Raw genomic sequence first — 15299 nt, 5'->3', positions numbered from 1 at the left:
GCTATAACATTTTAATGTATAAGGAATGTAACATTTCAGAAATGCTGCTCCCTAAAGCAGATTGTATAGTCTCAAAGTATTTCATTTTTATATCTTATACATAGTGAAATATTTTATAAAATACTAATGATTTAATAATAAACCTATTTTAGTTTTATTATAATTGGCCAACTATGACAACAAACATTGGTGACTGTAGGGTTTTATAGGGCTGTAGCTCCTCTGACTAAATTCTTTACTCTAGCTCACAGCAGTGCATGATACACCTGTGCAAATGTTATGCCCGTGTGGTCTTGTTTTAAAGTTGCATGTAATTTTCAGTCACAGAGGCAAAACTATATAGTTAGGCATTACAAGCCAATGTAAGATTGGACAATTAGATAGATAGGATACCGGTGTCACATGTGTATACTTAGGTCAGTTTCCCAAGAGCATATTAAGAGCGTATTTATATGCCTGTAACATGAATGAGTGTCCCAGCCAGAGTGGTGGTTTACTGACCAATACCTAGAGTGTCATAGGGATCTGGTAGTTTATCTATGTATTGTGCTTGGTTCTGGTGTTGTATTTATGTACCAAGCTTGTTTCTGGTACTGTATTTATACCCTGAATTGGGCTATGGACCTGGAACCGAGTTTATTCATTGAACATTGCTCGGGTGCTGTATTTACATAGCTTGCTTGGTTCTGTTATTGTACTTATGTGCCAAATTTGGTTCTGGTACTGTATGCATGTATTCAACTTTTTTCTGGCACTGCATTTATGCACAGAGCCTGGTTCTGATACAACACCTCTGTAATAAACTTGGCTCTTTTGTTGTGTCTGTGCACTAGGATTAGATCTGGCACCATATCTGTATGTTAAGCTTGGTTCTGACTCCGCACAATGTGGTAAAAAAGTGGAAAATCTCTGCAAATAGCTTTCCACCTTAATTAAATGGGCTGTGCATGCCTATGATACTGAAAATTTATGTATACAGTAAGTTTATAAGTAATGGATGAGTGTAATGTGGTAAATCTGAGTACTCTAGGTACCGTGTTTCCCCAAAAATAAGACACTGTCTTATATTATTTTTTTGCCGCAAAAAGGGCACAGTGTTTAATTTTTTTGGTGGAGGTCTTATGCTCACCTGGTCCGCAGCGTCCCGATGCCTCCCAATGGTGTCCGGCAGCGGCGCAGCGGCCTTCTCGCTTCACAGCTGTCTTCTGCTGGTTTTGAATACCCCGCCTTGAGCAAAGCGAGCGCTGTGATAGGCTAATTGAGAGCCGGCAGCCAATCACAGCCGGCGCTCGATGAGCCAATCACAGCCATTCAGTGATGTCATTCACTGAATGGCTGTGATTAGCTCATCAAGCGCCGTCAGTGATTGGCTGCCAGCGCTCAATTAGCTAATCACAGCGCTTGATTTGCTGGAGGCAGGGTATTCAAAACGCCGTCACCAGCAGAAGATTAGCTGTGAGACGAGGAGGATGCTGCACCGGGACGCCGTGGACCATGTGAGTATTGATTTTTTTTCTTACGGGCACATTAGCTAGGTCCTATTTTCGGGGCAGGCCTTATATTTCAACTTGAAAACCCGGTAGGTCCTACTATCGGGGTAGGACCTATTTTCGAGGGGATGCGGTATGTAACTGTGGCAAGCTAATTGAAAATTGCATTGGATCATATGTGGAATCAACCCCTCTTCCAAGTTAACAAAAAATGAGGCGGATGAAATTGAGAAATAATTCTAATTTAACTTGAAAGGTGAGGTCACTGCAAGAAAGCGTACACTTGAATTATGGAAAGCTTTTTGAAATAACACTGGGGAACAAAATAAATATTTTATCATGGTGCCTGGAATTTTAGACCTTATTTTGTGTACTTTTGTGCCACTGATTCAGTTCTTTGTTCTAGGAACTCAAGTTTTTGAGATATTCCTGATGTCACTATCTCATTTTGTTAGTAAGCATTTGCTTACTATTAGTACATATGATACATATCGCCACCACTGCATATCAAACTTGGTTTAATGAACCAAATTGTAAAGACATTGAAAAGAAGTGGAACGTGTTTTGTCTACAAATGTAGAAAATTTCCTGCGATGAACCTGGAGAAGCTAAAAGCAGGTAAATTCGATGGACCACAAATCTCATGAAAGACTATCTCCAAGATTCAGCAGACAACCTTGAGGCATGTGCGCAGTCGCTGTTTTGTATGGTTGTAAAGTATTTCCTTCGGAACTATAAGACCGCAAACTCCGATGAACTTGTGGAGAATATGCGCACTTCTCTTTCTGAACACTTGGGTGTAACATGAGCATCAGATTGCAGGACCTTCAGTCATTCTGGATGGATTTCCAGATTGTCATGGTGATGTAGGTGATGAACAGGGTGAATGATTTCACCAGGAAATAAGGACCACAGGTTACACATATGATGGTGGACTACTGGTAAAACATCCAGCGCGAATGTCCAGGAACAAAATTAACCAAAATTGATACTAATGAGAGTTATAGTTCCCAAAGAGCCGAAGTCACAATTCTGGGACCTCTAGTTCCAGAAGAACGCTATAGTGTGGACCTGGTGCTGGGTGCCAGGTGGTCATCATCAAGCTGTAAGAAAACCTCTAGAGTGTTCCAGCATTTACGCGATATTTACACAGGTGAGTGCAAGAAAAACACATTGCATCACTGCACGTGCAGTTGATAGAAATAGTACTGTTCCCACCTAGTGAGATGCAGTACATGGTCTACAGCCTGAGTGACGAAGTCTAAAATTGTGGGTTTTAAGAGAGTAAAAAGGCCACCAGACCTAGCGGTATGTCTACGAGTGACGATCCCAAGTTTGGATCTGAGATCAGTTAAGTCTTGCACAATCCTCAGGCCTGAGACCTCTTCCAGCCACCAGCCTCCATTTACTGTGAACAGGCAGTCATTCAAAGATGAATGACTGCCTGTTCACATTGAGTAAGAAGTCGCTCACTAGTTGTTTTGTTTCAGTGAGCTAAAATGAAGCGACTAGCAGCTAATGTGCAATTTCTCGCTCAGTACTCTTTTGGGTCTTGCTTTTACATGAGACAACTAGCAATTGAAAACCCTCGTTTGAGCGATTTTTCGGCAACTGCCTTGGCTAGGGTATTTATTAAAAATACAAAGCTACAAAAACACATTTAACGAATTTCTGCCCACAAGAGCCGACATGGGCAATATTTGGATATCTAGACCCAGAAACATACCGCTGCACAAGAGGCGTAAGAAAACTACTACACTTCATAGCAGCAGCAGGACAAAAAGCCATACTGCAAACATGGATTCAGCCAACAGGGCCCCCATTCAGATTGTTCCTAGACAAATTAGCATTCCTGTTCCAAATGGACTGGGCAGAAACATCATTATTTAAGGAAAAAAAGGTACAAGCCTTCTTCGAAACTTGGGAGAGCTTTATCCAACAACTACCACAAAGGGTAAAAGATAAACTGAGGGACTGCTTTAGCTATACCTGCTGGTTCCAGGAACAAATAGCAGCTGGGGAAATACCTGTTTAGGGTGATACATGAGTTGTGCCGTGGACACGGGAGGCCTCCACAAACTTGAAGATCCTCAACACACAGGTCAGTAGACCAAAAATATAGGTGGTCGTAGTAGATCAAGAGACTGAGTTAATGTATGTCAACTATGTGTTTTAAAGTTGAGTTTGTTATGTTTTTTAGTAATTGAAAGAAAAGGAAAAAAAAAAAACAGGTTAGGACTAACACACACATACAAAGAAAGAAGGACTCTAACAAATTTATGACATTACTATTTGTGTAACCTGATCTGTGCAATAAAGACATTTATAAAAAAAAAAAAATACAAAGCTACGGCAACCAACTGAATCTTTGCCCATTATTAAGGAAAGCCTAGTTTTGACTCTGCAAAAGCTGTCTTAGGCCTAATGCCCACGGCCTTGACGGGCTCTGCAGGTGGAATACCGCAGCGGAGCCCGTCACGGCGCCCCCCCAGACACGCCATACTTACCTCCGGATCCACTGCCCGACATCCCGCGTGATGCTCCGACGCGCATGCGCAGTAGAGTGCATATGACGCGGCCGGCGGTAGGCGGGAAAGTGTTTTTGCGCTATCTTCCGCTGTGCTACACAGCGGAAGTAAGCGTGACGGACGGCTTCCCTTGAGTGCAATGGAAGCCGTCCGCGCATACGCCCGCGGCAAATAGAACATGCCTCAGGTGAGTACGGAAGAATTCACGGGGCGGAATTCCGCAATGGAATTCTACACCGTGAGCATTGCACTATTAGGTTCAATAGAACCTTATAGCTGTGGCGCAACGCCGTGGATTTCCGCCGCGTGATACGCGGCAGAAATCCGCCTGTGGGAATTAGCCTTTATATTGTTCAATTTATTTAGCATGCTACAATAATATTAATTAAGAAACACATCCTCACGTCCACTTTGTTTTGTGCTTACTTGACATTTTATTCTGAAAAGCAATACCCTAATGCCCAAATTTGTCCTGTGAAACGTTATGTAAAAAGAATTGATACTATTATTCCTCTTTAATGTGGCCTTTGCACATTAACATTCATTTAAAAAATCAATACAAGTTCACCTAACACCACATTCTCTCAGTACCGTATATCTATTGCTCTAACAGACCAAAGAGCACAAAAAAATAGTCAAAAAGTATAAAAGCATACTGTTAAACTTTACAAAACTTTACAAAACTTAAAAAGGACGAGTTACAAGAACAATACAGAACAAACACATTTTGACATTTTGAAGTCTTATATTAGGGATACATAGTGAAAACTGGTATGTACTACCGGTAACTGTACTGCTCTAACAAGACATTGCATTGCTCCACAAAGTTGTCATCTGTAAATAACCGAATGATCTTGTCAATGAGACTACTACAGTATGTATAGTTGGAACTGCCATATTATAGCACAGCTTCACATTATAATACACATAGTATAGCTCTAGCCATACCCTATGTAAAACCGATTGTTTCATACAGCAGTGGATGAAACATTTTTCAAGCATTATCCATCCCTTTCCTCCCTAAATATGCAAACTGAATTGCTGCCTTATTGCTAACAGCACTCCTATAGGCATACTTGTGACAAATAATCAAAAATCAGATACCATTTTTTTTTAAGTATATAAAGTGCCAACTATTACCCTTTGGAGTAGCTTCACAAATGTTAAGACTGTTTACATTCGCAGAGCGAACTTCCAGGTCAGCATTTTTGTCAGCAAGAATAGCTGGATCCCAATGGATCCCATTGTAACTTTACAGATCCATTCTACTGGTCATGGCAATATTATAAACAGCCACAATGCTAATATGAACACAGCTTATTATTGTATTGGTCCTTGTACAAACATAGTATGTCTCAGACATGGAATTATTTTGTGTACCGCCCAAGTAAACAAAATCCATAGTATCATTTCTGGCAGCTGCAAATTAACTGTCCGTTTCTCCATGCACATTCTCCATATGCACCTTGAGGTAGTCATTTCTTGTAAACTTCTTGTGGCACAGCTGGCACTCTGCCATGGGACGATTAGGGTTGTGAGTTAGTTTGTGTCGGATCAACATTTTTTTGAGTGAGAATGATAGGTCACAAACCTGAAAAAATAGGTATCACATGGCATAATTAAAAGACGCACCATTTGGAAATACAGTTCATACATGAGCAAATTCAAATAACAACATTGTTTGACTTCTTAACCCATTCCCGCCCCGGGACGTAAATGTACATCCTGGCTGGGAAGGAGTTGCTGCAAATGGACTTAAACTTACATCCTATGGATGGCGTGGGCTTAGTAGCTGTTACAGCCAGCCTCCCTCTGCAGCAGCGGGGATCAGCTTACATGCCACCATCAATGATAATCACTGTATGTAAAGTGTTCACAGAGGGATGTCATTGACTCTCCACCATGTAACCACGGAGGGACAATTGTTTGCCATGAAAACCGGATGTCAGACAGTGACGTCTAGATTTGCCATTGCCTGGGATTACTATGAAAAACAATAATGTATTGCAGTACAGAAGTACAGCACTGCAATGTATTATCAGTGCAATCATAGCATTACAGTTTCAAGTGCCCTACAGGGACATAAAAATTGTACAAAAAGTAAAGAAAATAGTAAAAGAAAAACACCTTTGTTGTGCACCTTCACCTCCCCACAAAAAGTCAATAGACGTGATCAAAAAACCCATATGTACCCCAAAATGATACCAATAAAAACTACATATTGTCACGGAAAAACAAGCCCTCTCAGAGCTCTATCGATGGAAAAGTAAAAACCTTATGAAACTTTGAATTTAAATGCAATGATGCATAAACCAAAAAATCCCCAAAAAGGTTTTTAGGCCTTAGTCACACGGGCGTTTTTTGCCACGATTTGCGGATCGCATGACGGATGCGCATCCGCAAATCGTGTGACCGGGGCTGAAAAATCGCCCGAAAAATCTGCTCCTAGCCGCGTTTCAATAGAAACGGTCCAGAGCTGTCCAGCGCATTGAATTCAATGGAGCCGGCAATACAGCCGGCTCCATTGAAAGTAATGGGCTGCGGGCGATCTCACGATGAATTTTCGGGAAGGGCTTAAAAATATAAGCCCTTGCCGGAAATTCATCCAGAAATGTGTAAAAACAAAAAAAATATATATACTCACCTTGTCCCGGCAGACGGAGTTTAGCGCGGCCGGCTGGCAGTTCTCCTGAACTGCTCTGAGTAGTATTCAGCAGCCGGGGATTTAAAATCCCCGCCTGCTGAATGAGCTGCCTCTGATTGGTCACAGCCTCACCAATCAGAGGCAGCTCTCACTCACACCCATCCATGAATTCATGAATGCGTGAGTAAGTGCTGCCTCTGATTGGCTCAGCGCAGAACTGCCGGCCGGCCGCGGCTGAACTCCGTCTGCCGGGACCAGGTGAGTATATATATTTTTTTTGTTTTTACACATTTCTGGATGAATTTCCGGCAAGGGCTTATATTTTTAAGCCCTTCCCGAAAATTCATCGTGCAATCGCCGGCAGCCCATTGCTTTCAATGGAGCCGGCTGTATTGCCGGCTTCATTGAATTCAATGGGCAAACGTCATTCTTCTGTCATTCTGTTACAGCTGTGGCAGAGGAGAATGATTTGTCTACTATATGTTCTCAATGGGGTCGGCGCTGCTGCCGCCGGCCCCATTGAGCGCATATAGAGAAGAGAATAGGAATCGCAGATAGGTGCGATCTGCGATTTCTGTTCCATAATTTATCGGACGAGCGCATAAAAAGCGCTCATGTGTCCGATACCATTGCAAAGCAATGGTTTTATAAATCGCCGGACGCATGCGCATGCGCAAATCGCGCGAAAAAACGCCCGTCTGACTGAGCCCTTAGTGTGCAAAAGTAGAAAAACCTTTTAAAAATATATAATTTTGGTATTGATATAATTGTTTTACCTGCAAAAAATAATTATCATGTCATTTATGATGCATGATTAATGCTGTACAAAGAAAAAAAAACTTTGGCAGAATTGATGTGTTTTTTTTTCTCCTAGCCCTTCAAAAAACATTAAAGGGGTTGTCTCGCGGCAGCAAGTGGGGTTAAGCACTTCTGTATTGCCATATTAATGGACTTTGTAATATACATCGTGCATTAAATATGAGCCATACAGAAGTTATTCACTTACCTTCCCTGCGCTGGCGTCCCCGTCTCCATGGCTCCGTCTAACTTCAGCGTCTAATCGCCCGATTAGACACGCTAGCGCAGAAGAGTCTTCTGCCTTCGGCTCGGTCTGGCACGAGCTGCGTTTTGGCTCCGCCCCCTTCTACGCGTCATCACGTAGCTCCGCCCCATCATGTGTGCCGATTCCAGCCTCCTGATTGGCTGGAATCGGCACACGTGACGGGGCGGAGCTACGCGATGACGAGTAGAAGGGGGCGGAGCCAGAACGCTGCTGCTGCCGGACAGACCCGAAGGCAGAAGACCCTTCTGCGCAAGCGCGTCTAATCAGGCGATTAGACGCTGAGGTTAGACGGAGCCATGGAGACGGGGACGCCAGCGCAGGGAAGGTAAGTGAATAACTTCTGTATGGCTCATATTTAATGCACGATGTATATTACAAAGTGCATTAATATGGCCATACAGAAGTGCTTAACCCCACTTGCTTTCGCGATACAACCCCTTTAATAAAAGTTATAGTACCAAAAAAGTTGTACCAATAAAATCTACAACTCACCCCACAAAAAGTCCTCACATGACCTTCTCATTAAGGAGTTAAATTGATAAATGGTAGTACAGTGGGGCCTTGGGTTAAGAGTTTAATTTGTTCCGTGTCGAAGCTCTTAATTAGAGATGAGCGAACGTACTCGTCCGAGCTTGATACTCGTTCGAGTATTAGCGTGTTCAAGATGCTCGTTACTCGTGACGAGTACCACGTGATGTTCGAGTTACTTTCACTTTCATCTCTGAGACGTTAGCGCGCTTTTCTGGCCAATAGAAGGACAGGGAAGGCATTACAACTTCCCCCTGCGACGTTCAAGCCCTATACCACCCCCCTGCAGTGAGTGGCTGGCGAGATCAGGTGTCACCCGAGTATAAAAATCGGCCCCTCCCGCGGCTCCCCACAGATTTGTTCTGACATAGAGGAGGGAAAGTGCTGTTGGTGCCGGAGCTGCTATAGGGAGAGTGTTAGGAGTATTTTTCGCTTCAAGAACCCCAACGGTCCTTCTTAGGGCCACATCTAACCGTGTGCAGTACTGTGGAGGCTGCTTTTTGCAGTGTTGCACATTTTGTTTTTTTTGTATATCGGCCATGCGGAGCATTGCGCCATGCAGTAATTATACATACTCCAGGCCCAGTAGTGGTGGTGAGGCAGGGACAGAAGACATATATTGTGAGGCAGGGACAGAAGACATATATTGTGAGGCAGGGACAGAAGACATACATTGTGAGGCAGGGACAGAAGACATATATTTATTGAATATAGGCAGTGGGCCTTTCCAAAAACATTTTGGAAAAAAAATCTATTTGGGCTGCCTGTGACTGTCCTCAGTGTACTGGGTCTGTGCTGGGTGTAGTTGTCCTCCTAATTCATACGCAGCCAGCTAATTGTTACAGCAGGCTTGCGCAAAATTATTTCCTGGCTCTGTGTTGGCTGTTAAATCACCGCTGTATTCCAGTCCACAGTGTAACAGTCTGCAGTTATTTTACATACTCCAGGGCCAGTAGTGGTGACGCAGGGACAGAAGACATATACAGTGTATATAGGCAGTGGGCCTTTGCAAAAACATTTGGGGAAAAAAATCTATTTGGGCTGCCTGTGACTGTCCTCAGTGTTCTGGGTCTGTGCTGGGTGTAGTTGTCCTCCTAATTCATACGCAGCCAGCTAAGTGTTACAGCAGGCTTGCGCAAAATTATTTCCTGGCTCTGTGTTGGCTGTTACATCACATTCCAGTTCACAGTGCAACAGTCTGCAGTTATTTTACATACTCCAGGGCCAGTAGTGGTGACGCAGGGACAGAAGACATATACAGTGTATATAGGCAGTGGGCCTTTGCAAAAACATTTGGGGAAAAAAATCTATTTGGGCTGCCTGTGACCGTCCTCAGTGTTCTGGGTCTGTGCTGGGTGTAGTTGTCCTCCTAATTCATACGCAGCCAGCTAAGTGTTACAGCAGGCTTGCGCAAAATTATTTCCTGGCGTTCCGTAAGCGACGTCAGCCTCCAACCACAGGCCAATAAGCGGCACATTTAATTACAGCGTTCTCTTTCTGCACTACTGGTAATACACCATGCTGAGGGGTAGGGGTAGGCCTAGAGTACGTGGATGCGGGCGAGGACGCGGAGGCCCAAGTCAGGGTGTGGGCACAGGCCGAGCCAGTGCGGTGGCCAGGGGTAGAGGCAGGGCCAGACCGAATAATCCACCAACTGTTTCCCAAAGCGCCCCCTTGCGCCATGCCACCCTGCAGAGGTCAAGGTGCTCTACGGTGTGGCAGTTTTTCACAGAGACGCCTGACGACCGACGAACAGTGGTGTGCAACCTTTGTCACGCCAAGATCAGCTGGGGAGCCACCACCACCAGCATGCGCAGGCATATGATGGCCAAGCACCCCACAAGGTGGGATGAAGGCCATTCACCGCCTCCGGTTTGCACCACTGCCTCTCCCCTGTGCCCCAACCTGCCACTGAGATCCAACCCCCCTCTGAGGACACAGGCACTACCGTCTCCTGGCCTGCACCCACACCCTCACCTTCGCTGTCCTCGGCCCCATCCAGCAATGTCTCTCAGCGCAGCGTCCAGACGTCGCTAAGCGCCACTGTTTAAGCGCAAGCGCAAGTACGCCGCCACGCACCCGCACGCTCAAGCGTTAAACGTGCACATTGCCAAATTGATCAGCCTGGAGATGCTGCTGTATAGGCTTGTGGAAACGGAGGCTTTCAAAAGCATGATGGCGGCGGCGGCCCCGCGCTACTCAGTTCCCAGTTGCCACTACTTTTCCCGATGTGCCGTCCCAGCCCTGCACGACCACGTCTCCCGCAACATTGTACGCGCCCTCACCAACGCGGTTACTGCCAAGGTCCACTTAACAACAGACACGTGGACAAGCTCAGGCGGGCAGGGCCACTATATCTCCCTGATGGCACATTGGGTGAATTTAGTGGAGGCTGGGACAGAGTCAGAGCCTGGGACCGCTCACGTCCTACCCACCCCCAGAATTGCGGGCCCCAGCTCGGTGCTGGTATCTGCGGCGGTGTATGCTTCCTCCACTAAACCACTCTCCTCCTCCTCCTCCTCAGACGCAACCTCTGTCTCGCAATCAAGATGTGTCAGCAGCAGCACGTCGCCAGCAGTCAGTGTCGCGCGGCACGGCAGCACAGCGGTGGGCAAGCGTCAGCAGGCCGTGCTGAAACTACTCAGCTTAGGAGAGAAGAGGCACACGACCCACGAACTGCTGCAGGGTCTGACAGAGCAGACCGACCGCTGGCTTGCGCCGCTGAGCCTCCAACCGGGCATGGTCGTGTGTGACAACGGCCGTAACCTCGTGGAGGCTCTGCAGCTCGGCAGCCTCACGCACGTGCCATGCCTGGCCCATGTCTTTAATTTGGTGGTTCAGCGCTTTCTGAAAAGCTACCCACACTTGTCATACCTGCTCGGAAAGGTGCGCCTGGTCAGCGCACATTTCCGCAACTTTAAGACGGACGCTGCCACCCTGCAGACCCTGCAACATCGGTTTAATCTGCCAGTGCAACGATTGCTGTGCGACGTGCCCACACGGTGGAACTCTACGCTACACATGTTGGCCAGGCTCTATGAGCAGCGTAGAGCTATTGTGGAATACCAACTCCAACATGGGCAGCGTAGTGGGAGTCAGCCTCCTCAATTCTTTACAGAAGAGTGGGCCTGGTTGGCAGACATCTGCCAGGTCCTTGGAAACTTTGAGGAGTCTACCCAGATGGTGAGCGGCGATGCTGCAATCATTAGCGTCACCATTCCTCTGCTATGCCTCTTGAGAAGTTCCCTGCAAAGCATAAAGGCAGACGCTTTGCACTCGGAAACTGAGGCGTGGGAAGACAGTATGTCGCTGGATAGTCAGAGCACCCTCATGTCTATATCTCAGCGCGTTGAGGAGGAGGAGGAGGGGGAGGAGCATGAGGAGGAGGGGGAAGAGACAGCTTGGCCCACTGCTGAGGGTACACATGCTGCTTGCCTGTCATCCTTTCAGCGTGTATGGCCGGAGGAGGAGGAGGAGGATCCTGAAAGTGATCTTCCTCGTGAGGACAGCCATGTGTTGCGTACAGGTACCCTGGCACACATGGCTGACTTCATGTTAGGATGCCTTTCTTGTGTCCCTCGCGTTACACGCATTCTGGCCACTACGGATTACTGGGTGTACACACTGCTCAACCCACGGTATAAGGAGAACCTTTCCACTCTCATTCCCGAAGAGGAAAGGGGTTCCAGAATGATGCTATACCACAGGGCGCTGGTGGACAAACTGATGGTAAACTTCCCATCAGACAGCGCTAGTGGCAGAAGGCGCAGTTCCGAGGGCCAGGTAGCAGGGGAGGCGCAGAGATCAGGCAGCATGTACAGCGCAGGCAGGGGAACATTCTCCAAGGCCTTTGCCAGCTTTCTGGCTCCCCAGCAAGACTGTGTCACCGCTCCCCAGTCAAGGCTGAGTTGGCGGAAGCACTGTAAAAGGATGGTGAGGGAGTACGTAGCCGATCGCACAACCGTCCTCGGTGACGCCTCTGCCCCCTACAACTACTGGGTGTCGAAGCTGGACACGTGGCCTGAACTCGCGCTGTATGCCCTGGAGGTGCTTGCTTGTCCTGCGGCTAGCGTCTTGTCAGAGAGGGTGTTTAGTGCGGCTGGGGGAATCATCACGGATAAGCGTACCCGCCTGTCAACCGACAGTGCCGACAGGCTTACACTCATCAAGATGAACAAAGCCTGGATTTCCCCAGACTTCTCTTCTTCACTAGCGGACAGCAGCGATACCTAAGCAATACGTAGGCTGCACCCGCGGATGGAAGCATCGTTCTCTCTCACCATCCAAAACGGGGACATTTTTGCTTCATCAATCTGTGTATAATATTCCTCCTCCTCCTCCTGTTCCTCCTCCTGAAACCTCACATAATCATGCCGAACGGGCAATTTTTCTTAGGCCCACATGGCTCAGTGATATAATTTTTGTAAACAATTTTTATACGTTTCAATGCTCATTAAAGCGTTGAAACTTTCACTTGAACCAATTTTTATTTTAACTGGGCTGCCTCCAGGCCTAGTTACCAATTAAGCCACATTAACCAAAGCGATTAATGGGTTTCACCTGCCCTCTTGGTTGGGCATGGGCAATTTTTCTCAGGTACATTAGTACTGTTGGTACACCAATTTTTTGGGGCCCTCGCCTACAGTGTAATCCAATTAATTTTTAGCCCACCTGCATCACACCTGACGTTACATCAGGTGTGTTGGGCACTGCAATGGGATATATTTATGTACCGCCGGTGGGTTCCAGGGAGCCACCCATGCCGTGGGTCCACACGGAGTTGTAACTGCATGTGTCCACTTCTAAAGAACCCCAGTCTGACTGGGGCATGCAGTGTGGGCCAAAGCCCACTTGCATTAAACATGACATTACCTCAGCTGTGATGGGCACTGCAATGGGATACATTAATGTACAGCCGGTGGGTTCCAGGGAGCCACCCATGCTGTGGGTGCACACGGAATTCCCATTGCGGAGTTGTACCTGTCTGGGACCTGGGAACTTGAGATGCAGCCCAACATGTAGCCCCTTGCTTGCCCTATCCGTTGCTGTGTCGTTCCCATCACTTTCTTGAATTGCCCCGATTTTCACAAATGGAAACCTTAGCGAGCATCAGCGATATACAAAAATGCTCGGGTCGCCCATTGACTTCAATGGGGTTCGTTATTCGAAACGAACCCTCAAGCATCGCGATAATTTCGTCCCGAGTAACGAGCACCCGAGCATTTTGGTGCTCGCTCATCTCTACTCTTAACCCAAAACACTTGTAAGTCAAATCAATTTTTCCATTGAAATGAATGGAAAAGTCATTAATCCATTCCAGATCATGAAGCTTTCCCACTGATTACAATGGGGATGGCGTTACCCCTTTGAAAGCAATAGGACCACTGGCACCCCTGCAGGGAGAACAAGCGGCGGCTTGACACGCCTGAGCACTGCCAGCGGTGGACAGGTGAGTATATATTTTTTACTACAGCTATGGAAGCGCTTATATTCAAAGCTCTTGCCCGAAAATCACTGCAGGGGTTGCCGGCAGGCCATTGCTTTCAATAGGGCCACTGGCAACAGCGGCGGCTCCATTAAGAGCAAGGCTCTTAACCTAAGTTCTTGCTCTTAAGTCAAAGCAAAAATTTAGGAGAGAGCCTGCTCTCAAGTCAAAAAGCTTGTAAGCCAAGCCACTCTTAACCCAAGGTATCACTGTATATGAGATTATTGGAAATTCGTTGATACTTCCAGCTTTAGCTTTATAAAGGATACAAGCTTCAAGCCATCGTTCTACAACATGCTGTGTAGAGTGCTAAAGACTTTATCACTACTATATAAATAATACATAGTAATTAAATCCTAATATAAAAAGACTGTAAAACTTACATCACATTGGAATGGTTTCTCTCCAGTGTGTGTCCTCATGTGTTCATCAAGTCCCCGCTTTTGACTGAAAGCCTTGTTACATTCTGTGCACTGGTATGGCTTTTCCTATACATAAAGATGTAAAAGTAAGTTATCACAAGACCTTATATTGTTGAAGACACTCAGTTCCAGACATTGTTGCGCAATACTTTTATACTGTCTTCGGAAAGTGTAGAAGGACAATGAATAGAGATGAATAGAAATAGAACCATTCCGCTAAAGTCTTTAGTTTTCTTTACACTAAAACTCATAAGAACTTTCTCCAGCCAGACTTCGATGACATGATCATGAGATATTAGATATGCTTGTTTAACACCCTACAAAGCATAAGTCATCGAAATAGAAAGGCAGTAATCCACACCACAGTCTTGTCAGCTCATTATTTTTTGCGTACACCAAGCTCATCGTCTATCATCTCATAAGCACTTCAAAATATACATAGGATGCATTAAAAAAAGATTAAGATAATTTCCTGAAATGTGAGCTATAAATGGAAAACATATATGCTTCTTAAGGACCTTTCTGCGACCTGAACGGATAATACAGTTAAGCAATATAATCCTATATAATAAACAGTGTAGTCCTATATAAGTTCTGTCCATGACAGATGTGTAGACTGATATGTTAAGTCAGGGAAAGTCTGACTAGGTAATGCATCAGGGGAATGGTGTGATAAACAAAGAAAGATGATGAAGGCAAGCACAAGCGCTCTGATCTGTGTTAGCTCACATCTTATCTTGTCTATAGGATTTCCTAAAGCAACTTTACATAGTTCTCCCACTTCAATTTGAGCAATAAAGATTTTAAATTTTAGAAAAGACTCATAATAGGTAGTATTCATAGAACTTCCCTACAGATAACTCTGGGTTGGAAATTAATTTGAGCTTTATTGAAAAATAGCATAGCCGCGGCAAATAAAAATTCAACTTTATGAACCCTCTATTCACTGTGGAATATCACAATGTAGTATTAACTGTGGGGTCATTTTTGACCCCATTAACAAAAATCCTTATTTTGCGTACTATGGAAGTACAGATTTTGTTATTTGAATACTTTGCATCTTTGGATATCATTAAAATGTTTAATTTGATAGAAAGGAACACCGTCAACTAGCGCCTCAATTGCTTTCTTCAACTGGA

At 45.5% G+C, this 15299-nt stretch overlaps 1 protein-coding gene across 2 annotated transcripts in view; it reads right to left on the bottom strand.

The window, feature by feature from the left end:
- Positions 1-4471: 4471 nt before the first annotated feature.
- Positions 4472-15299, bottom strand: part of PRDM5 (PR/SET domain 5) — a 182121-nt gene continuing 171293 nt past the window's right edge. For both annotated transcript variants that reach the window (XM_066573807.1, XM_066573808.1), the window contains 2 exons: positions 14122-14226; positions 4472-5609 (listed from right to left, as the gene is read on the bottom strand). In XM_066573807.1, coding sequence (XP_066429904.1) covers positions 5445-5609; positions 14122-14226 — 270 coding nt within the window. In that variant the 3' untranslated portion in view covers positions 4472-5444. The remainder of the gene's footprint in view (positions 5610-14121; positions 14227-15299) is intronic.

Source organism: Eleutherodactylus coqui, chromosome 7 (assembly GCF_035609145.1).
Source record: "Eleutherodactylus coqui strain aEleCoq1 chromosome 7, aEleCoq1.hap1, whole genome shotgun sequence".
NCBI lineage: Eukaryota > Metazoa > Chordata > Amphibia > Anura > Eleutherodactylidae > Eleutherodactylus > Eleutherodactylus coqui.
Note: the sequence above shows the minus strand (reverse complement) of the source record. Positions and strands in the feature narration are given on the sequence as shown.